We start from the raw sequence: 24,232 nt of genomic DNA on the forward strand, positions 1-24,232 counted from the left end.
GGCGCGTGATGATGTGCCACATATTCTTGGATATAACATATTCGTGCTATTTGGGACAGAGCACGAAATAAGTCTGCACGCCACAATTGCTATGAGTAACCATAAAAATTTGAGTACTATAAGGTGTGCATCAGACCACTTCGTTGCAGGATTTAACTAATGCAGAGTACAGGTCTAGAATGCCTCTGCTGGGTGCGGACGAGTGAGACAGCACTGAAATGGTATATGAAGTGGCTGTTATATCGGCCAATGTGAGGAGAGGTCGGCCAATGTGATGAGATGAATACTTGTTGCATTTCGGAGAACGAGGTAGGAAGGCTGCACAGTCTGATATGAACATCAAGAAGGTAGGCGAGAACATTACAAATGATTTTGCGGGAAGAGAAGAAATTGGTTGGAGAATTCAAATTATTTGATATGGTGTTAGATGAATTGGCAGTAGAGAATGATGCCAGTGTTCATAGCGATAAGATTATCTCTCCAGCCAGCTAAGGACACAAGTACGGACTCTTGAGTTAAATAATATGTTAAAATAAGTTATTTGCATGAGAGGTGATACACCAGTAAAGCCCTGAAAGGGTAGAATTAAAAACTGTAGAAATGCTCGAAGGCCTGTGGCAGGCATTTGGAATTAATATTGTTGGGCACTTTGCAGTTGTTTCCAGGATCAAAACTTTTGGGGTTGTTCTCACTGATTGGTATTTAAACTGGCCAGGGATAAGGATGGACGAGAGGATAACATGAGAAGTTGTTGCCGAAATTCTAGCTGATGTATTTCCTAGATAAGGTTTAACAGAGTACGGTTTTGGATAATGGACCCCAGATCACTATGACTGTATGTCATGGTATTTTAATCAGTTGGGTATAATTCATAACGACCTGCAATTTTTCAACCCAAGCCCAAAGGTCAAGTTAAGAGGTTTAAGAAGGATAAAGGATACAATTCAGCTAGCACATAACGGTGGGGTGAGCTGGAGAGGAGTGTTGCAAGTTATTCTTTTGTCGCATAGGACCATTGTTCATTCTGTAACAGGGTGTACGCCATTTCAGCTGCTAAGGGATTGCATTCCTCGTTTCAAGGTATTCATGTGGCGGCTACGGAACAAGTGTGCAGTAAATCATGGAAAGCTTTGCTATAAAGCGGAGGCTTACAAAAGGCTTGAAAATGAATCTGTAGTGAGATAAACCTTTGAGGTTGAAGTTTGATGTGTGGCAATTAGTAGGAGTCAAACTAGAGAACAATTCAGGGACCTGATCCTGTAGAAGTGGTGGAGATGTTCAAGAGGGCTGTGCAAGTAAGAGGAGAAAAGGTGTAGAAATTACTGCACCGGTGTGCAAATGCGGGCCTGGTTTTCAGGGGCACCTACCGAAATTGCACAAGATACATGTTATGATAGACCTACAGACGGAAGGTAGATATATTTTCCAGTCACAGTCAAGACCTAACAAATGGGTTAAGGGAAGAACTTGAAGTTAGACTGTCTCATGGTCCGTCAGTGTTCTGGGGGAAAGGGGCAGCAGTACTTGTAATTCTACAAGTACATTCTTGGACAGAGATGGTGAAGGCTCACCAGCTGTTGTGATGACAGGAAATTATGCAGCTCCACAAACTAGAGGATATGCTCTTCTTCTCCGGATAGCTATGCTGCAGGGAACTTGTAGCTTATGGACGACCTTAATGTGTCAAGAAGTCCTTGAGGCAGATTTTCCAGTCAGCAGGGCAATGGATCAGCTCAGCTTCTCCTGGGAGCAGCAGTACAGCTCCTCATGGAAGTAAGTCCCTAGGCTCTCCACAAATCAAAGCAGCAAAGTTCCTACCAGTCACCTCAGATTTAAATCCACACTTGAAGGAGAGTGGCAAGATATCCTTTTCTACAGGCCTCCTCAATGTCCAGATGACCAACAATGCGGACTGGTTAAGGGTACTTATGCTATTCTGGTGGCCAAGGTAGGATGTTAGTGCCAACACAAGGGCCTGCTGTTGGAGGCTAAGCACTTCTAGAACCCTGACAAGTGAATCTTCCAGGTGTTTACCTAGGTCTACTGGTTGTACCGATAGGAGTCATAGGTTAAACTGTTTTGGACTGGCTCTAACTTGTGTGTCTTTCAGCAATCAGTTTTCTGCTTCTGTGCTGGTTCACTTACGAACTGGACACAACACTGGAAATGGGGAATGAAAAGTATTCACACAGGAATGGAGGGCAAACTACCCTACATTGGACAAAAGACCCGTACCCACCAAGGAGAGGGACCTGCAAAAGGGGTATGTGTAGGGTCTCATGTACAAGATGGACATACTAAGCCTTCCTAAAGGAACCCCCATCTTGTGCAGCAGGCACCCTTGTTGCAAATGGACCCTACCATTCAGCAAAAATCACACACTGATGCACACTTCATAAATGTGTAGCAAATGACGAGGACGAGGGTCACATCCTAGCAAAGGGATTGACCTTTAACTGGGTAGATCAAGGATTAGCCTCTCACCCAGAAAAGAGGTACGCTTTTTGAGCTTCTTGGTCACCAGTGCAGAGTTCTGGTGATGAACAAAATGTATGAAGAATTCCAGTGGACCGACTCAATTGCCAAATTCACTTAAAGAAAACCAGAGGTTTATCCGGAAGTGAAGAGTTCAGTGAGGTGCATCTTTCCACAGGGGATTTGTTCTAATTCTCAGACCCAACATTATTTTGCAGAGAAATCAAGAGCCTAACTGGATTGAAAAACTTGGGGGAAACTTCTCAGCCGCCAACTTACATCTCCAATTCTCCTACCGTCTTCATATCGGTTGGCAACCACTATCATGGCGAGAAAGCCATTACATACTAATGCAATACCTCAAATTAATCACAACCACCATAATTCCTGGAGTCCTGCTTTTGCTCCCTCACTGGGACAAAACTCGCTCTAGTAGAAGTGGTGATTGAGGTCTACAATAATGTGTCCTGGACGCAGCTTTGAATTCTCTTCACCATGCTTACATCCACCCAACCACAATAGCCAGAGTCACCAACGCTGTGAGGCAATGGCTGCCCTCCAACCAATATCAGAGGAAATTCTGGATGATTCTGTGCAAAACACACAAGTCCTCAGAGGATTTCTACCTACACTTACAACCTCTACTGAAAAGCAAGGGCAGGAGGGTACCCGATCTACACCAAAGACATCTGGGCTTCCTCACCGACCATTAACCCCGACACCAGCCAACAGCCAAGGCAGTGAACTGGATGAATGCCAACATAACATGCATCCACAAAAAGAAATTGAAAAGTTTACAAGGGAGCTAAATAAATCCACACGCTCTAAATTGAATCTACAGCATGTAGAACTGCAAATCACATGCTGAACCTCTGCAACTAGTGTAATTTAGAGAGGTCAGAATCCATGATAGATTGCACCTTACCCTCAAACCACAAGTAAACAGGATCACCGCCTACATTTCACATGTTATGGTGCACTTGCGTTCAGCCACAAAATAAAGGTTCTCCCAAACCAGTTTAACCTTAAACTGATAACAAGAGTTTACATTTTTTTTAAACTTTTCAATGTGTAACTGCAATATATTGTTAAAAGCTTCAGTGCTATCCTTTTAAAGAAACAGTCACAACTACAATAGACAGCCACTGGCTTCATCCTTTGGGCACCTTTCAACTAGCAGCTTATTTTGTTTACTACAAAAGTATTTTTATCTATCACAACATAGTTAATAATATCAACCTTTCTAAAACTCCAATAGTACTGCAGAACCTTTTCTACCTTTTACATCTCTTCAATATTAGTTATAAGAAGATAATAATACACATATAATTTAACTCTTAAATAAAGTGTAGAAATTTCAAATTAAGAATCTCAATTTCTAGGCAAAAGTCTATTCAACCAACGAATCACTGACCACCTACACACCCACCTGTTCCTCTACGCCACACAGTCCGGATTAAGGCCCAACCATAGTACAGAAACAGCACTCATCGCTACCACAGACGACATCTGCATGATCCTTGACAGAGGAAACAGCAGCCATCATTCTCCAGGACCGCTCTGCAGCATTTGACATGGTCTCATACCGCACCCACGTCCAGCACCTCCATGAGATTGGCATCCAAGAACCCGCTATCCGCTCCTTCTTAGTGGATAGAACACAAGGTATCTGCCTGGCAACTTATTCTTCAGAAGCCCACAAACTTATCTTCTGAATGCCTCAAGGGTCATCACTCAGCCCCACCCCATTCAAAGTATGCATGATTCCTTTGGAAAATATCTTCTACGCAGTGAAGTAACCAAACTCGAGGGGGCTCCCCCCTGCAAAGTACATGAGGGGCCCCCCTTCCGGCTCTCTCAGGCCAGCATACTTTGCTGAGGGGGCCCCCTGGTGCTCGGTCCCCCGCACTGCGGGGGCCTTTGTTACACCCCTGCTTCTAAGTACATGACATCAACATCCTCTGCTATGCCAACAACATGCAACACATGCTCTTCCTCTCAGATAAGGCTCCCAAAACAAGAAACAAGTTCACCGCCTGCATGAATAAGCCGCTAATTGGATGAACGCCAACTGTCTCAAGCTCAGCACCAACAAGACAGAAGTAGTGTTCTTCGGCAAGAACCTATCACTATCGGACACCAACTGGTGGCTGGCTGAATTTCAGACCCACACCCAGCACCTAGACCAGGAACCTTGGAACAATCCTCAACAGCAAACTGGACATGACCACACAAGGCAATGCCGCCTACTCACCTGATGAAGTAGTTAGCCCAGGTTTTATGGTACTTGTCTCCCGGCTTCCCTTTTAAGGTTCCCTTTCCAATCATGGCACCGTTGGTCTTCAACCAGTATGGCGATGACCAGGGGCTGGCGAAGAGGGAGATGGGCTTCTTGGAGATTGCCTGCGCCTTCTGGATAATGGGGATCTAGAAAAAGACATCATATTTGAAAAAGGGCACGAACGTCGATACACTGAACTCTTTCTAAATCACCAGAATCTAGAACATGGTTATGACCCAAACAAGGTCAGAGAAGAGTTCCTGTTGGAACCTTTTGGGCTTCAAAAAAGAAAAAAAGGATTCCAACCCCCTGCTCTCAAAAGGCAGTGCGTATTATCCAGGAATTGTCCATAATCAATCCCATCAGTACTGGAATATCCACTGATGTCAGGAGCCCATAAAGAGTCTCTCTTCTTTGACCTCACTTTAAAGCAATAAGGTTATAGTTCATTTTTTAGCCTACTGGGTACCCTCATGCAAACGTACCCTGGTCCTGCTCCAACAGGAAATACCAAGCCCCAGATGGCCTGTCAAGTCCACTCTGAACGGAAAAACAAGCAACCCCAGGCTAGCTTCCCTCCCCCCCCCCATCTCTGCCTCAGTGAGATGCAGGATGATTCCTATGGCAAACTGAGTGTGGACCATTGTCTCGACATACCTATAACACATAAGGTTTTTCTTTACAGCCCATCTTTTTTACCCACTCTCTCGCCGTTCTCTCTATTCCCACGCCCTCACTCTCTCCTCTATCTTCCTTCTACCGTCTCCCTAACACTCCCTCTTTCTATGTCAAGTACTCAAAAACATATGCGAAAGCAACAAGATGGAGGCATTCAGACTTTTTAAGCACAACATTGACCAATCGTGGTTCCATGGTCCATCTTTCTGAACTCTTAAGGATGCAGCACCACCTCCATCCAGTTAGTTTGCGATAATTAATGCTCTTTTCCTCCTTGGACTTGTGATTTAAGCGATATGTCACCTTTCTTATGGACAGTCTCCTGTCTCTTATTTCATTTGACCTCTGACTGAATTCATTTAATTTCGCTGCTTAATTGCCTCTTTTAATAATAAACATTTTGCTGTTTGTTTCAATCACTCACTTTCAACTTGATGTCCTCATCTGTCAGACTGAAATGCTTCAGCTCGAAGTCGTCCGCGTTGTCATCATAGGAGTAGTTGCCTAGGGAAAAGTCGCAGCTAGCCATGGGAACTCTCAGAACGTTGTACTCAATACCTGCGCGAGAGACACAGAACACCCAGAAGGATGTGAAGTTGCTTCATAACTTCAGTTATTGATCTCAGCAACCTGGGGCAAGAGCAAGAACAGGGAGGTAAAAAGCAAGTCTTGATTACATTCAAGAGGAACCAGTATCGGAGCGCATGTAGCCTGCAGAAGTTGGGCACATCTATGGAGGACAACTCTGAACAGCTTGCTGGTGTAAGTTTTCCAGAGTAGAAAAACAAGCTGAGCTGTACAAACTGATTCTTTGGATCAACAAAAAATCCAAGGGTCAGCACTAACCCTGCTCGTATAAAACCCATGCTTCACCAGGCCAGCACACGAGTGAGAGAGTGTCCAACATAAACAGTCCACAAGAATCAATAAACTACCAATGTTTCGTGTTTTTTTTTTATATATATACTGTGGATATTTAGAAAAATGAATGGAAGCACTTACATCACGAAAAGGGTCTGCAGACGTTGCAAGCCTGGACTGGTGCCTGGCCATGGGACTACACTACTGGATGTTAGGGTTGGACAAGCAACGCACCAGGTATTAGTGTACTGAATACCACTCTGGTCACGGAGAGCCTACCCTACATGGTATGGACCGGAAGCACCATACAACATGACTGAACAAATCTTTAGAGGAACAAAATAAATCATTTATTTTTTTCTCATTGAAACTACCCGACTTAGCTCAAGAAAACCACATAACATCAAAGGTAGTACCTTAACACTGAAGTGTATTTCTCCATGTAGAAGGCTAAAACTAACCATTTCATAGGACAAAATTAGTTTGAATCGAATTTAAAACACCATTTCAACAACACTGCGAACATTTAGCTGAAGGGGATTTTGGTACCAAGTACTTACATCTTGGAAGCTACAGATAGTACCATTGTATTACTACCAATGCTAAGGATAAAGTGCAGACAAACACATGGCCCACACACCACTGGTACCGCTTACTCTTAACTGAGAGGCAAATGACAGGGCAGCATACTTGAGCAATCATCCATCAGGGAACACAATTTGCCTTCTTCTGTCGTCTCATTCAGCTAAAAGAGCTGGTGATGAGCACTGCAGCAAGTGTCAGGGGTAGTCTTATTTACAGAGAAACCGCTAATACCAACACAGTGAGAGGAGAATTACAAACATGCATGCTTGGATAGCTCCTGGAGGGCTTTTATGTGGTTTCCCGTCTTGCACATCATACTCTCATAATCTGAAGAGAGAGAGGCTACATAGAGTTTGATAACAATACAGACCTCTCTACCACTCTTCCAATGAGACTTTGATTCAAAAAGACAAAGATTCTAATTCTTTATGGGTACCCATGTCACCAGGCTTCTGTATATGAAGGGCAGCAGCAAATAAACTTGCTATAGGTGCCATAATGCTGAGTAGCAATAAATACCACCCAGGTTCCATCCCAGAGGTGTGGTTCTTGGTTCCTGTGAGCTGTAACAGAGAACCCCTGAGATTAGAGAGATCAAAGCCTTGGTTCTATAGACCAAGGAGAGGCCAGAGGCTCGGGTCTCTATGTCCCATTCCAATTCACAGACAACCCAGATGCTGAGAAGAACATCCCGGTACATTACACATTCTATTTAGTTCCAAAATAGGTTTCTGGGGCTATACCACAGAAATTCGAGAGCTAGTTCAGCTTTTGTACAGTTTCTGCTATAGACCCCGGTAGGCAAAATAAATGAAGTTTGGATCTTGGGACGACACTATAGACATACCAAAATCTAAAAGGATGAACTTTGGGGGCTGAGGGATAGGCCAAGGAACAAACCACAGCAAGCATAGGTTTGCATCATCCCTAAACAGGCGACCAAGAGTCACCAAAAAGCTCCTTTGTTTCATCCTCCAATGCACACAATACGGAGCACCCCTTTAAGTCCTTCTCCACAAGACGATAAAACACCTCCCTTCTAGGGGAAACTTATGCACTAACTAAACCCCAGACTCTAGGATTTGATTCTCAAAGGCCTCAAGTTGTAGCCAGAGAGACCTGGTTGTTGCTTGTCAGAGTACAGGGTCTGTCAATCTTCCTCACCTTCCTCTGAGAAGTACGAGTTAATCAAGTTCTTCTGGGTCTCGGGTGACAGAGACAGGATGTTCATAGCCGCAGAGTCTGTCACTGCTCCCCCAAATCCTTTTATCTGTTGGTACTTCTTTGCTGTTTTCAGCGTCAGAACCAGACCTACCAGAGAAATGAAAGAAAGAATTGCTTTTTGTTATATGCATAGACTGACAAACACAACGTATTGCTCCACAGCCAAGTCACATTTAGAATAGCATAGTTGTTTTGATACACCATATATGAACAAAAGTAAGCACAAAAACAGACATGAATGTCACTGAAAGGATGAAAGACTTTAATGATTTGAGAGGGTTAATCAGTCAGAGTTAATCCAGTATACATTTGAGAACAGGTATATGTAACCGTATGCATTTGAGATCAGTGCGGTAGATCCTTCGACCTCATAGGAGATCTGAAAGGAAAATGAGACGGGGAGGCGAGATTGCTTATACAATGAGGGCAGATACACAGGATCCCCTTTGGAGTGTTTAAAGTAAAGTTGTAGTATTTTTAGAAATGGATCTTGACACTATTGGTATTCTCCTGGAAGGAATATTTTAGATCGCAGAATAACGAACTTGCCAGGGATTCTTTGCAGATGTAAACAATGTTACATTTTCCAATAGACCAGGCTTCTCTCATTGGGCGCTCTCCAGCTATCTGGGAGTAGCTCTTCTGCTTGCAGCCCATCGTACTAAATTAGAAGTTTTTGCTTGGCTGAATACATTTATACCAAAATTGAAAGTATGTATCAAAGAGGAAAATGTGTGTATTTTCAGAACTCATAAGATGATGTTTGGAAGGATGGCTATGGCGAATCCCGCCTCTCTGTAGCCACAGGTGACCACTGCCCCGCCCTACCATAATGGAGACTGCTGAAGGCTGGCTTGTGAGGCGAAGATTTCGGAGGGAGCGAGGGGCCCTGCGCTGCTGAGACCGGCAGTGTGCTCTCCAATGCTTGAGCTGGTTTGAGGAAGCTTTGTTGGGCTTTTCGATCTCTGCTGGCTGACGGGGGCCTGTGAATAGCTATCAACAGCTGTGGGCTTGCTGCCGCTTTGTGTGTCCTCTCCTCTGCGGCATAAATCACCTACGGAGGCAGCTGACTATCGGAGGAAGGCGGGGCTGTCCTACGGGCAGCTGAATCTACAAAGGCTGCTAAAGGTACCGGGAGGCCTGTAAAGGCAAAGTAGGAAGCCAACAAGTATGCAGGGCAATGCAAAAATATTAAATTCAGCACGGAGAGGGTTTTTGAGCTTTGTGAGACTTTCCATGGGCTAAAAAAAAAAAAAGAAATCTGGGCACGAGAAATAGATAAAATCGGATATTCCAGTGGATTCACGGAGTGCTGTTGTGGACTGTTGACTGCTGTGGACTCCTTAGTGAGCTGGACCTTGAGTGAGCTTGTCCTGCCTCCCCCCCGGGGCTCCTTGGGACTTTGTGAGGGACTTCTCCCACGAGAATTCTGGAACTATCAACTAAGTGCTAGGCGGCACTGGGCTTCTGCGGTAGGAGCGCAGGAGTATATAAAATAGGCTTAACTCAAAAAGCATCACGACTTGGCTTTCGGGGCCTACCGCAAGGATGGGGAAACACTTAAAGATCACCAATATAATGGCTCATGTTGACTCAAATGTAGCTCTGAAATCCAAAACCCGAACAACCCAGATGAAGATTCCTTCCGCAAATGCTAGAGCTGAACGCATGCAGAAGGCTCGTCGTGGGTCAGCCCCAATCTCCAGCCCTTTGAGCTCTGCAAATTACGTTGTGGATCATGGCTCGGGGGTCAAGGGGCTCAAAATCAGTAGAGGTCCGAAAATCTCATCCAGGGAGAGCAGACTCCAGATTTAGGGTCCGAAGGCCTGGTCAGTGCCCCATCCGGCTCAGTTACATCAGGGACGAGTTCCGCTGCAGATGGACAGACATCATGGAAATTAGAATCAAAGTTCAATCAAGAAACCACACGGGAAAGCTCCTCCTGCGCATCTCAAAGAATGACTAAGGAATACCTGCTATTTTTTAAAGCTAAAGTGCCTGCACCGCCTCTACAAAATCAAATTCTAGAACAAGAGCTTTGTGATGAATCTCAAGTGAGTGCTCCATCAGTCACACAGGATCTCACTACATGTCTTTGGTCATTGGACAGCCCACCCTCCACTTCCACAGCTGACAAATGTGTGACAGCAGGACAGCAAACCCGGCTAGTGTCGGAAAATCCTTTGGGAGATCAGCTTTTAGAGGCCGGGACTAGCTCCCCATACGGGATCAAAACCATGATAAACCTTATCCTCGACGAGATACGGGAACTGAAAGCAACACAAGCAAATGAGATAGCAGCATTACATTCGCGCCTATCCAAAATTGAAGAAGTAGTCTGCTCTTACCTGGTAAGACTACAAGAAGCCAAATCCAGGATTTCTCTCCTGGAAGATCAGATGACTTTGATGCAGCATCAGGTTACACTGGATAAAAAAACTGAAAAATGTGTTGGAAACCAAGCTGGAAGAGTTGGAAAACCATTCTCGACGCTCTAACCTGCGACTGGTCGGAGTCCAAGAAGGCTGCGAATGGTCGCAAACGCTCCAGTGGGTCGAGTCATTCATCAATGATAATGTGGTGCCAGAGGTCTCTGGGGACCTTACTATTACGAGAGTTCCAGCGCAGCCATTTCCGAACTCAAAGCCATCTAGAACAATATTAGTCAACTTTGCGGATTACCGGGTGAAAGAACAGATATGGACTAGAGCCATCCAAAAGAAGCAATTTTCAACTCGGGAAGTTCCTAGTTGCCGTATCTTTTCGGATATGTTGGCAGCAGCGAATTTGTCAAGCTTCTGTACTTGTTTAAGGCCCAGGCAGCCAAAACTCAACAATCAAAGCTTCGAGTTTTGGTCCAAGGGAAATTTCATATGTTCGCAAATTTGGACGAAGCTCAGGAATTATTGCAGAAAATCACTACGGAAAAGTGGAGATCCAGAAATGACTGCCGTGAATCTTTTTTGACTTTACCTTTTTTCTTTTTTTTTCTTTTTTTAAATACGATTTGTTTTTCTTCACTGGGGACAGTGGGGCAGTAGGTCACTCGAGGGTGCAATAACATGGCACCCTGCATAGGGTTTTTTTCAGGTAGGGGAGGCAGGGGGTATGGTGAGCTATTCCCCAATTGCCAGGTGTCGGAAGGGGCATGGGGAGTTGGTGAGGGTTTAGGTAGGGAAGAGGGTGGGGTGGAGGGAGGAAAAGTGAAAAAAGAGCAGAATTATAGAAGAAAAAAGTACTCATGAGAATAGGCACGAGAGTAGAACAATTTGAAGAAATGCAACAAAGGTGTATAAAATTGTATGGTTTTGGTTACTTTGTTTATGTCTGAAGCAACATGGATCTTAAAGTAAGGATAATTTCGATGGATGTCAATGGTGTGTCCAACAAGAAAAAATATGGCGAGTTGATTAGATGCTTAACCTTTTTTTCTCCTCAGATTTAATTTTTTCAGGAGACCCGTTTAAAAACGAATACACCTAAACTCTTTATTCCTAAATACTATTCAAAGGCTTTTTTTGCCTCTGCAGGGCTTGCAGTTAGGGGGTGTAGCCATTTATTTCGGGCGAGCGCTCGATTGCGAGATCTTTCAAGTTAATTGGGGTCCCCAAGGGAGGTGAATCTGGGTCATTGCCAGGGTAGGTGGGACACTTTAATTTTGTAAACTATTATGCCCCACTCAAAGATTAATGAGTTGGTTAGAGGTGTAGAAGGACCTAGAACATTAGGAGGCGATTTTAACTACATTCAAGATCTAAAAAGGGACACCTCTAATAAAAGCAAAAAAACAACTTAAGCCCAGGACAAAAAAAGTATTAAACGCTATGAAACAGGATTATCAACTCCTAGATCCATGGCGTGAGGCACATCAAGGCGATACCCAATTTACTGGTTACTCCCACCGTTTTCATGCAGCTTCCCGTATTGATTTCTTTCTAATCCCTTGTTATGTTAATTGCCCAAGCGCTGAAATCAGTGCCAAATCATTTTCAGACCATTCATTAGTTATAATTAAGGCTCCCCGTTTTCTGTTTTTACTGATTTTTACAGATAAATACAGACAGAAAACCATTTATTTTCTTGTCTGTATTTATTTTTTAAATGTGGATAAAAATGGAAATTGGGAGCTTTTTGAGTGATTCTAAATACGCTTTGCCATGATGCTAGTCCAATAACTGTGTGAATTTATAAGTAAGGGGGTTAAAAAAAGTAATGTTAGTAAAGAGGCTTAAACAGCAGTAGATATGCACAAGGCAAATACTGAAATGTGCATATTTTCATATAAGTGCATTGATTTTTCTTCATTGAGTTGACAAATAATAATTAAGGATAAAAACAGAAGGAAATGTAAAAAAAAAAATATATATATCATAAAACCGGGAGCCCTAGTTATAATTGAGATTAAAGTGGGGGCTGAGAGAAGGGAGAGATCCAGGTGGCAGATGGATCGACTCCTCCTTTCGAACCCCATATGGGTAGAGGATATGAAAGAATGGATTAAGACATTCTTTCAACAGAATAAGGGCACAGCAACTCTTTTCTTTATCTGGGAGGCCTTTAAGGTTACATTATGGGGCCAGATGATGGCCTTCTCTGCATCGCAATCTAAGATGCGGAGGCAGCAAATAACTAAAGTGCAACACGCTGTTGATTCCACTTTAATACAGAGGAATAGCAGCCGGGGGCAGCGTTCGGAAGCATGGGAACAGTTAACTAAAGCTAAACCGGAGCTAAGGGAATTTTTTAATCTTGAAGAAATAACTAGTTCCCAGAAATATCAGCAGCGTGTATATGAGGAGAGTCAGATGGTGGGGAAACTGCTCGCCTGGTCAAGCAGAGTTAAGCAGGAAGCCACATTAATTGGGGTAGTGACTTCTGGCAAGGTAAAAACTGCAAAAATATTTGTGGACCACTATTACAAGTTATACGCAACCAAATATACAGTATCAAATGAGGTGACAAATATCTCAAGGGCATTAGTCTCCCACAGCTGACAATTGATCAGTCAGAAGAAATAAGTGCAGAAATCAAGAGGGTCCTCGCCTCAATGACGAGTGGAAAGGCTTCAGGAAATGATGGCCTACCAACTGAGTTCTAGAAGGTGTTCTCAGAGTTATTAACACCCTTTTTGGCGGAACTTTTTAATTTTGTGAGAACAGGAGGGGAGGATCCTTTAACTTTTAAGGAATCTACTATGGTTAGTTTTGCTAAAAAAGGATAAGAGCCCTAAAAATGTCAACTCGTATAGACCAATTAGTTTATAAAATATTAATGAAAATCTGGGCAAATCGATATTCTCCAATAGCTCAGAAGGTAATACATAAAGACCAGACGGGGTTGGTCTCCAGTACTTCAAGTCTACATAAGTCAAGGGGGGTTGGCACTTACCCAGGTGCAAACCCATAATTAAGCTACTTTTGTGGATTATAATGTCTCGAATGCTAGATCGCAAGCAATCATTTGATAGCTTTTTTTTGGATAAGATGCTGCAGGAAGCAGAATCTCAGATTACTGTTTTTATTAAAACAGCAAAACTCCCTAAAAAGACTCGATATAAGACATTACAGGAATTCGGGGATAGAATACGGTCATTCTATCAGATGAAGGCACAAACAGCGGGATATGGGTTTTTGAAACTTTCAGAAGGCAAAATGCTGGGCTTAGGGAACTAGGCCACTTTTTAGTAGGGGGGGGGGGGAAGATTCTTAAAATGGCAAGAGATACAGGCTAGGTGCGAAGCTAGCTGTAAGCCGTTTTTTAGATTACCCAATTCATGAAAAAGTTTTCCTTTCCATTATTCCCTGCCCTGGCGCCCCTATTAACAGCCCTTTATAGAGCTAAGCTAAGGGGGGTTGGAAACTGGTACAGACTTCTACAGAATTACAGGGTAAGCTCTTTAGTAATAAGAGTTTTAGACAAGATCTCCCAAGAAACACAGTGCACTTTTTGAGAACGAGAGTGGCAGGAGATCTCACATTATGGCATTACAAGAATGGAGAATGGCATTTGTTTTCCTGCTGGATGTCTTACTATACACCAAGAGTTTTACATAAGATCTATCCAGAAATAGAGGATAAGTGCTTTCGTTGTCAGCAAATGGGCCAGGGGGGTTGGTTCCATATTTTTTTTTACTTGCCCGCTATAAACCCAGTTTTGGGAGGAAGTGTTTTCCGTCCTCAATAAGGGTTCACAGAGAAAACTAAAACCGGAACCAGAGATAGCATTGTTTGGGTTTGTAAGGCAGAGCACTAATACTCCTATTTCTAAAGGGGAGAAAGCATTTATAGCGATTTCCGCTTTAGTGGCACGATCCTTGGTCATTCAGAATTGGAGGACAACCAAAGTTCCAGCCTACCTAAAGTGGCATAAAAAAAATGTTATGTAACAAAACCTTTGAGGAAGCCTATGCAAAAAGGGTGGGGGCTATTAAGAAATTCTTGGTAGTTTGGAAATGCATGGATAAGACAAGGAAGTAAAAAATATAGCACTTTAGATTGAGGCAGGTTGGTTAACTTTTGCCTTGTTCATAAGATTTAGAAATTAATGGTTTAATTATGTAAAAGCTGCTATCCACCGCACTTTAGTATTCAGTGCCTTTAGAAAATTGAATTTAATAACCTGATCATGTCAAAACTGCTTTGCACCGCACTTTACTAGTGCAAGTTTATGCCTGTATGGGACGAGGTTGCGGGAAATGCTGGATTCCAGTTAAAAGTTAATTATATAAGGTATAAACATTATATGTATTGCAAATGGTCCAAGTGTGTAAAAGCTGCTATGCACTGCACTTTTCAGTTCCTGTATTTAGGATAAGTGGGAAACTTGTGCCTTTAGCAAGCTGAATTTACTAACTTGATTAGTCTGTCAAAGCTGCTCTGCACTGCACTGCACTTCATTATCTGCATTTGGGATTGGCAGGGTTTACACCTATATGGGATGAAGTTGTGTGAAATGCTTTATTCCTGCCATGAGTTAAGAGGTTTTTTTAATCTTATCAGGTATTAGCAAATATATGTTTTGTGAATGGTTTTTGCTTTTTTTTCCCCTCGGTTATAATTCTGCTCAATATAAAAAATAAAGATGAGGTTTTGAAAAGAACTGTTGAATCCCCTAAATATTTTTAAAGCAGATGTTTGAATGATGAATCATGTCGCATTGCAGGGACTTATTATTAACGTTACCTTGGTGCCATGAGCATTGCAGATATGGCGGTTATGTATTACCTATGCAAAGGCATTCCAAATTGACAATGCCTTTTCTACATTACTGCTGGCAACCGTGCCTGATGTTCCGAGGTTATCACTGCTGGTAATCCTGCATGGATTGGCCACTAATGTAAATTTGTCTGATGTGGTTACTATTAGAACACTAATAATACTAGTAGCATGGGATAATTTTAGTTGAACTGAAGTAGCTCTTTTTATATAAAAGGTTGGAGACCCCTGCTGCTTTGTCAGACAGACACCTGTACAGGGTTTTTAACACATGAGAAAATAATATATAAACTCTGCCCAGGATTAACTGTGTTCTAATACCACTGGATCCCAACCAAGCCTTGTCACATGAAATGTACACTTTTAAACAAAAAGAAAAACAAATATCTCCACTGACCAAAAGGTGAACGCATTCGCTATGATTATGTTATTTTACCTGCAGGTTCTGCAGGAGTTGCGATTGTATACATGTAATGGTACCTTTGATTTATCTTGTCTTCAAAATGTATATGCAGGGTCACGACCCAGATTGTACCATGAAAACCCAATAAAATGTGTTATTGAAGAAAAAAAAGTGAACACATTCAAGGGATGAACGCTAGAAAAATTTAAATAGCTAGATATTTTTGAGTGCTTGGATTTGGAGTTTTCCTACGTATAATATAGATCAATGTCAAAACACACCTTGATTAAAGAAGATGTTTCTACCGACAGACCAAATCTTGCATAAGGTAAAACAAAGTATATGATAAAAGGCTCTGGATCTCATGAAACAAAGTGGCAAACAATATTTAGGAGTTAAGCAAAGGAGACAGAGTTGGTACAGGCGGTTGGGCACAACTTGCCAAAGTAGGAATAGGGGCATCTGCATAAGTATGGTCAGGTGTGTGTCAAGGTGCTTATCCTGCTTGCTTTGTCTCACATCATAGTCAAGAAGGGATATCATGAGATCTGGTAGTCCTCACGTTTTCAATTCTTGGAAAAAAGTACAACCGGAGATAACAAGAAAAAGAGTTAAAAGGGGGGAGAGAGTGAGAAAGAGAGCTGGAGGTAACAAGCTGTAACTTTGGGTTAGTCCACCTCAGTCTCTGGCTTTCATGGTTTTTCCATGGTTTGCCATTGCCCGGATGAGGTGCCCTTCAAGGACATGGCATTTCATGGATGAGAACATGGATGATTACATTCTCCCATTTGCGTTTCCATAAAGGTTTGGGTAATGAGGCATAAAGGGGTCCTTTTAGTACACTTTAGCCGGTGGGTGCTCCATGGTGTATTAATTTGCTGGTTATTGGCGTTTTTGTTTAGGAGATACTTACAGTTTGGATGCTTAAACCTGCCGTAAGGACACAAGAGCATGTTATTTGCCCTTGTGTGCATTTGTTTCACGTCAAGTCATGATAACAAGTTGTAGAATTTACAGGTTTTTTTTCATTACAAAGTTGTACATGCATGCAGACTTCCCTAAAGATATAGTGATAATACTAGCCCTTTTCAAAAGTATCTATAATGTGATCATTTGCATATGTCTGTTAAAGTTCACCACTTACAATGCAAAGTTCATCTTCTGATGCCTTTTAAAAACACTCTTCTTTAAGGGTACAGGTCTAATCTGCTGATGCAGTCCGTTCACAACAGGACTCTCAGCGTCCATATTGTTGTAGTCCAAGCTGTTGCTTCATTACAGTAGTTTCATTCTAGGACAGCTTGGCCTAAGAAGAAACCAGGCCTACTGGCACAGTTCTTCAGGCACGAACAGTGTCCAGCAGAGGATCGAAAGGGAGAAAGCAATCTGCACTCCTGGGAAGTTCCTCTCTCTTCGGAGGGGGTAGATGGAATATGAGTAAACAATGACTGACCACTGACTTTGTCAGGTTGATCCACAAAGAAGCATACTCTTTCTTCAGTGCACGTAAGCAAGAAACTCCAGATGGGTCACCACCCCAAGCAAATCTCAATATATTGAAACATCATCTTCATTGTAAATAGTGCGCCTCCTACAAACTTTAGGAACTAGGTGGATTATCGACAACAGTTGCAACTTTACAAAATTATGTCCTACATAAATAGGAGAGAGACTGCACACTGCTGATAGCTACAAATGCTCAAGTTCATTGGTAGACCATGAAATCGAACAGCTTGCTCAAACCTCACCTATACAAACTCTCTATGACAAACTGGCTACCAAATTTCTGCCATGCCAGGGGCTTTTACTGGGAAACGATGCATCACAGAATCAACCAGCCACCTATACCACAGCCCATCCCGCCAACCAAAATACCAAGTTCTTCCAACACACTGTCTCAAACGTTTCAGACCAACTAAAGTAACCAGTCACCACCCTGCAGAATATACAAACCCTATCAGATCGGTCTCCAGCATTACTGTTGAAAGAACTACTTTAACTCCTCTGCAATACTGTATTCTGGATCCTCAAGGCATCACTCAAAAACGGTATGACCCCCAAAAGAATCTAAAGGAGCACTCAAAATATACGGACTAAAGAAAGCCTCCCTGGACCTGGCAATCTACCGATACCACGACAGTCACACAAAAGCAAAGTTGCTAGAACAAATGAGTCTTGAAACAACTGCTTCCTGCATCAAGTCCAAGTCAGCAAGAGCCCTCCCAAACCTAAATCCAGCCCAAATGTCAATATGGGTTGACCTCAAACACAACATGAATTTCAATGGATCTGAAGCAGATATACGACAAACTCCCTACTGTGTTCCATACAAAAATATACTTGGTCTAATGATCTTGACTAATATACAATGTAAGGGAACATGTGACCTGGCTCTAGACTAAGCTTGAACAAGAATACCAATAAATACACCCAGAGCCTCTTAGCCTGGTTTGCCACATCATATCCTGGGCCAAGCACAATCCCTCGAGCAACCGGTTTGAAACCTCACCTATTTCCCTGGCCTCTCAAACTATTAATTTGCTGATAAGACCAATTCTTATGATAATAAATAAATCTAAATGAAATACCTCACTTTATGTTCTGTAACCATCATCAACTGAACACAGACAAGAGCGAAGTCATCGTTGAGGAACCTTTGGACATGCCACAAAATTTCGATTTCTCGGCTGCACTAGGATTAGCCTCCACAACCACAAAGATGCTAAATAATCTAGACAAGTACCTGACAGGGGCTAGCAATGGATATTGCACATCAACAAGAAAGTGAAACCGTGCTTTTCCCAACTCTGTCCCTCAAGACACATATTTCCCTTGCTAGTTTTCACCCCGAGTCGTGGCCATAACTCCTAGTCACAGTATGAAGCACACAACTATTTTTTAGATGTTTTCTCTAAGTCAACAGAGTACCTTACACACAGAATCTAATGGGTACACAGCTCAGCAGGTGGGTTAATTCAACTCCTTTATCCATCAGACCACGTTGGAGAATCCGTACAAGCATTCCATTGGCTCCATCTACCCCCAGATACCAATTTAAAGCCCGCTGTATTTGTCACTTTGCTTTTTAAGGGATTCAACCAGAATTACAACAGCTGCAGCTCACTATATATGTTACCATGTGCCTTAGAACATCACTCCATCGGATCTCATTAACCAAAAACATGAGTGGTAAGGCAGATAATTTGCCGTACAGACCCCTGCACCCAAGCACTCTCTCCCTATGCATATCTGAAGCACCTTAGATGAATTACTCTTCAGAGAAAGCCTGCAACACTTGGCTATTGCCACTTGACAACTGAACACTAAGGCCTTAAAAAAAGGATATCAAACATGTCTCATTAACCCACCAACACATATACCTCTGATGAGTCAAACACTCAATCCACTTGTCAATACAAGAAAAGACAACATTTTGCTTCAAAGACACCCTAGTCTACAGAATCTGCAATTCCTGACAAGCAAGCCCAGAGCAGCCTGCTGTCCACTTCAAGATGCTATGCAATAACAAATGTTGTGTGTTATAAATATTAAAAATATAGATACCGGGGACAGTGCGGTTGGCCTGCAATGTGCCCTTGCTGCTTTCGAGCCTTTTGCCTTCCTTACTGCTCTCGTACTTGCTGTAGTTGCCCAAGACTGGTATAACCAATGGATCCAAACTGTCGCAGTAGGTGGAATTGCAAACACACACCACAGAGCCATGGCCGAAACTTGCAGGGACGCATGCTTTTCCACCTGGAGGATGATAGACACAGAAGAGTTATTGATACAGGCCTGTGAGTAAAGATTTAATACAACATGCCAATGATGATTTTCTAACAGTGAAAATGCATTTTTTGATGTTATGTATGAGTGACAAATTACAATGTTCACCACTGTCAGAATCTCCTCATGGGAAACACACGGATGGTATTGTTATCTACCTTCATAGTACTATTTCTGTAGACCTTAGAAGGAGTCGGTCATGCTGAGATTTAAAGTTCTCATGTGTAGATTTCAAACTGGTCTGAGCAGGAGGCACCCTTCCCTCCCTGAAATCCCATACTTTACTTCTGAACCAATCCGACCCTAATTTAGGACAGCAACCCTCTTCCATCGTCATCCATCTATGCATCTTCCTCCATTGACTTTCCCACAAGGTCTAACAAGCCATTGTCTACATTTTCCATGAAACGTTCTCAAGTTGCGTGGTTCACTGAATTAATTCTTTGGATCTTCAAATATATCCTTAGGCCACAAGAAAATTACAAAAATATGAAAGAAACCTTCCCATTTTCTTTCTAACAGTTTAGAACAGCTTATGGGCCATTACTATACAGGCAACCAACATGCATTCACTAAATAGTTACTATTCTAGTTCTGGATCCAGGTCTGCCGCAAGATGCTAATAGAAAACTATAAATATGAACTCTTCTGCTGTATCAAAGGCATGAACACAGATTGTAGTAGCGTTTAGACAAAGCAACAGAGACTTTTCACATATATGTGTCTCCAATAACGCCCAAACAGAAGTGGTAAATAATTTCTGAGCTTTAATTTTTCCAATATTCATTGATCAGTGAAAACTTGAACAATCTTGCGGCTTTCAGGAAGTGTGGTCTGCACTGAAAGATGGACTTAATGCTGGATCGGGAGCTTCTTATGTTACCACTTCAATTGTTCTGCAAGGTCAGATCTCCTTTTTTCCCCCTGCAAAGCTTTAATGAATTGGAAATGGCATTACATCTGTGATTCCAATGAGTGGATTCAACCTGCACACCTAGTAATGTACTTAATCCTAATTACTCAAATGTTCAAATGAAAACTGGGCGTGCTGCTTTGTTTATAGGATATGCCTATCTCCCTTGGAAAATTGTCAATATGCTGGGTGCGGTGAAAACTCCGTACTCTGTCGAAGCCGACATCTCACTTAAGCTTACATTCAGCAAAAACTCTGAGACAATCAGAATAGTAATTGAATTTTTCAAATATATTCTCAATTAAATCTTTGCGATAGCAAACTGATACAAGATTGACAAATCAAATGAGTTTGTTCAATATTAACAAATCATGATAAAATTAATCAATTGTTGTATTCAATAGTGTATATTTTTCAACAACCCCAATGCATTTCGCGTTACACCCTTCTTCAGGGGGATGACATTAGTGCCAACAAATCTTCCAAGGCCTCCTGCCGGTACACAAAAAAACAAAACTAAATACTCCATCATTGAATTATCACTCCATATTACAAGAATAGTTTATCACTGTTCGCAGACACGTTAAACAATCCCAACACCGATGTACCCAGAAATGGGAGCCATTAACTGGTGCTATACTACAAATGCCATGGTGCCACGTGTACAACTTCTAGTGTAAAAGTGCTAACGTTGTATTTGGCATGTATTAAAGCACTTTTACACTAGAAGTTGTACACGTGGCACCATGGCATTTGTAGTATAGCACCAGTCAATGGCTCACATTTCTGGCTACATCGGTGCTGGGAATGTTGGGATTGTTTAAAGTGTCTGCGGACAGTGATAAACTATTCTTGTAACGTTCTCTGCTGACCCAACAATCGCGTCCGCTTGTCACAAAGGGTCAGTAAATAAGATTATCAGATGACCTTTGATTTGTTAACCATCACATCGACATCTCATCTCCTGCTTGTTCGGGAATATTCTAGACATGGATAATCCAAGGAGTTATTCGACCACGGCCATTGCCTTTTTACATAACTGCCAGACAACAGATGAGATTTATTATTTGACACTGCACGGTAGTTTAAATAAAACACAACTGTTAGTGGCGTTCTCAACCTCATAAACAAGAACAAAGCAGGTTCTACCATAAATGTACGTTATTGTAGCATTTATATAGTACTTAAACCACAGGTGGGTTGCTGACGTGCTGACAAGCAGGTAGCATGCTACTATACACCGTGCAGGATGTGAGGTTGGGAGTGTTGCGTTAGTATTGGGAATGGCGCGGTGCTTAGCAGAGTCTGGTGAATTAAATGAATGCGACGGATAGAAGCAAAACCTAGGTTTGAGATAAGCTGGCAGCATTGGTTAAGTCTACATGCACCTTAGTGATTTTTGATCGGCTCAAACGCTAAATAAAACAAACAAGGCGTTATGTAATAAAGAGAACTGGCAGTGATTTGCAAGAACACCTCAAGCTTGAACCAGACTGAAACTGACCCATTAATCACAAGTCAGACAACAACAGACCCACTAAACACGGTCGATTAGAACGCATGTAAAACACACGAGGCATCAGACGCTCCCTACCTGAAGGACTTGTTTAATGTGCCTGGACTCCCCCACCTCTCTTCATAGCACTGCTCCATGTCGAGACTCCTCTGGCAGGCAGCTAGACGGTACTGAAATGCAGGCCGTCAGCTCTGATGAGATAAAACTGCAGGGAGGTGAAGGATGCGCTCTGCCAACCACACATCTCCCCACCTTCACAGATGCAACAGCGCTTCCAGCCATAACAGGGATGAGTGCAACTTGCTTTTGTGCCAAACTCATGTACAAGCTCAACATGATGCTTTGTTATTGTAATCCCTTTGTTTATTCATCCCTGGCATGGTAACTAGTGTGCACAAGCGTCGACGGACCTTGGCAGCAGTTTTAACAAACTGCACAATGTTTACCGAATGTTATTGGAGGGCGGCTGAGTGGGGGGTACGCTGTGCCAAGGTTTCGTGGCGCCTACAGGGTCATGTTGGGCACTAATATACAGTAAACAAAAGCAAAAAAGGAAGGTCTCGCGGCTGTGCTCTGAAAGGACCATTTGGCAGTTACACAGCCTCCTCCACACGCAAACACACAAGCAGAGTGGCAGCCGCACACGCTCGCAAACCACACACACTCATTCACAATCTCACTGAGACACGCAGATACACAGGTAGACAGAACTACAGACACACAGAGAGGCAGACACACGCAAAAACTTGCCTACCTTTTAATGAAATAGCGAGACCCAGCCAGAATGCACGCTCGGGGCAAGACTTGAATTCCGCCTGCAAACTAAGTTTAAAACTTGAACAGTTTGTGGCTCTCAGGATGTGGGAACCGGAGCTGGGGGTATAGCGGGAGGAGTGTGCATGATGACACCATGCCGAGCAGTTGCGGGGCTGTGAAGCAGTGTTGCTGCCCCGGAGGGCAGCAGGGAGCGACGTCCTAGGGTGTGTTTTGAGAACTCCTCCTCAAGCTGTGGCAAGGGACCGGTCCCACCCTCTGCTTACGCCGAAGAAAAGCAAGGAGCGCAGCCTCTTTTGTTAAAGCGTGCCACGCTGCAAAAAATAAAAAAATATTTTTTGTAAATTAACAAGTTTCATCAGAGGTGCATGTCAGGCGAGCCGTGCATTTAGAAATGTACACATGCGGCCGCCATTGTTAAAGATGCGAGAGAGGGTGCGCGCACCCGAGAGAGAAGCAATTAACGAATAAGCAAAGTGTGAGCCATCTTCAAAGGAGCGGCTTCCAGGCTCAGTCAATCTACAGCGTTTACCTTGCGGGAGTGAGCAGCAAGGCGCGATAATTGCAAACAGATGGCGCCGCTGCTCGCTCCCGCAAGGCAAATGCTCTGCACGAGTACTTATTGGAAACAGTGCAAAACATGTACGAGTTTCCAAGAAAGTACAGTGCGATGCCAAGAGGTCCCTTCTAGGTAAGACCTAAAAATGGTAAGCACTTCCATTTTTATGGAAATCAAACTTGTTTTGAAGCAATGCACTGAGACAATTTCCAAAACTGCTCACAATAAAGTTCCCAAACAGATGCCAACATTTCACCAAATTTGCTATGGTACTGAAAACCCTTTTCACTAAAGGTTGTAGGTCTAAACTTCTGGATTATGTGTGCCTTCTCAATTGTGCAACCAGGGATATAGGTTTTAATCCCAGTCTCACATTGCATAAACAGCTGTTTTATTGTATGTAGGACATCTTTGATCACTCATGGCTTTTTAAACACCATCGCTTTGTATTCTAGGCTTGACTTTCTCTGTTAAGAACATGACCCGAGACCGACAGCATACAAAGTGGTGTTGACTAAAAAAGTCAACATTTCTCAATCTCCATAGACCACAGGGTGGTTGTCTATTAATATTTGGGATGGTTGAAGACGTGCTACAAGCCAAAAATAAGCGGGCACAAAAAAACTAAACAGTTCCATTACAGGAGGATTCAAGTAGGTGCAAACGAAAAGGTGGAATGGGACTCACCTGCTGCCCGTTCCACGACGCTCATAAGGAAGGCTCCCATCAGGAAGACTGTGTATCCAGTCCACATGGTAGCAGTTATCGTGCTGGGACCAAAGCTTCTGAGTATTCAGACCCAAGTAAGACACAAAGCAGTTGATTGCTGTAGTGAGAAACCTTCAAGCATGTGTGATCCGCTCTACATACCGCTGGTTTGATAGGCTGCCCTGTAGAACAATCACAGTATCATTTTTAATAGGATTTATTTTTGAGTTTTATATAGCAAGAACTTGACTGTAG

The 24,232-nt window shown here is 42.8% G+C and overlaps 1 protein-coding gene across 2 annotated transcripts in view; it reads right to left on the reverse strand.

The window, feature by feature from the left end:
* The window catches only part of GBA1 (glucosylceramidase beta 1), an 85,344-nt gene that overhangs the window by 54,764 nt on the left and 6,348 nt on the right, over positions 1 to 24,232 (reverse strand). For both annotated transcript variants that reach the window (XM_085639878.1, XM_085639879.1), the window contains exons 2-6: positions 23,957 to 24,159; positions 19,286 to 19,477; positions 8,045 to 8,191; positions 5,859 to 5,992; positions 4,730 to 4,902 (exon numbers count right to left, since the gene is read on the reverse strand). In XM_085639878.1, coding sequence (XP_085496004.1) covers positions 4,730 to 4,902; positions 5,859 to 5,992; positions 8,045 to 8,191; positions 19,286 to 19,477; positions 23,957 to 24,023 — 713 coding nt within the window. In that variant the 5' untranslated portion in view covers positions 24,024 to 24,159. The remainder of the gene's footprint in view (positions 1 to 4,729; positions 4,903 to 5,858; positions 5,993 to 8,044; positions 8,192 to 19,285; positions 19,478 to 23,956; positions 24,160 to 24,232) is intronic.

Source organism: Triturus cristatus, chromosome 12 (genome assembly GCF_964204655.1).
Source record: "Triturus cristatus chromosome 12, aTriCri1.1, whole genome shotgun sequence".
In the NCBI taxonomy this organism is placed as follows: Eukaryota; Metazoa; Chordata; class Amphibia; order Caudata; family Salamandridae; genus Triturus; species Triturus cristatus.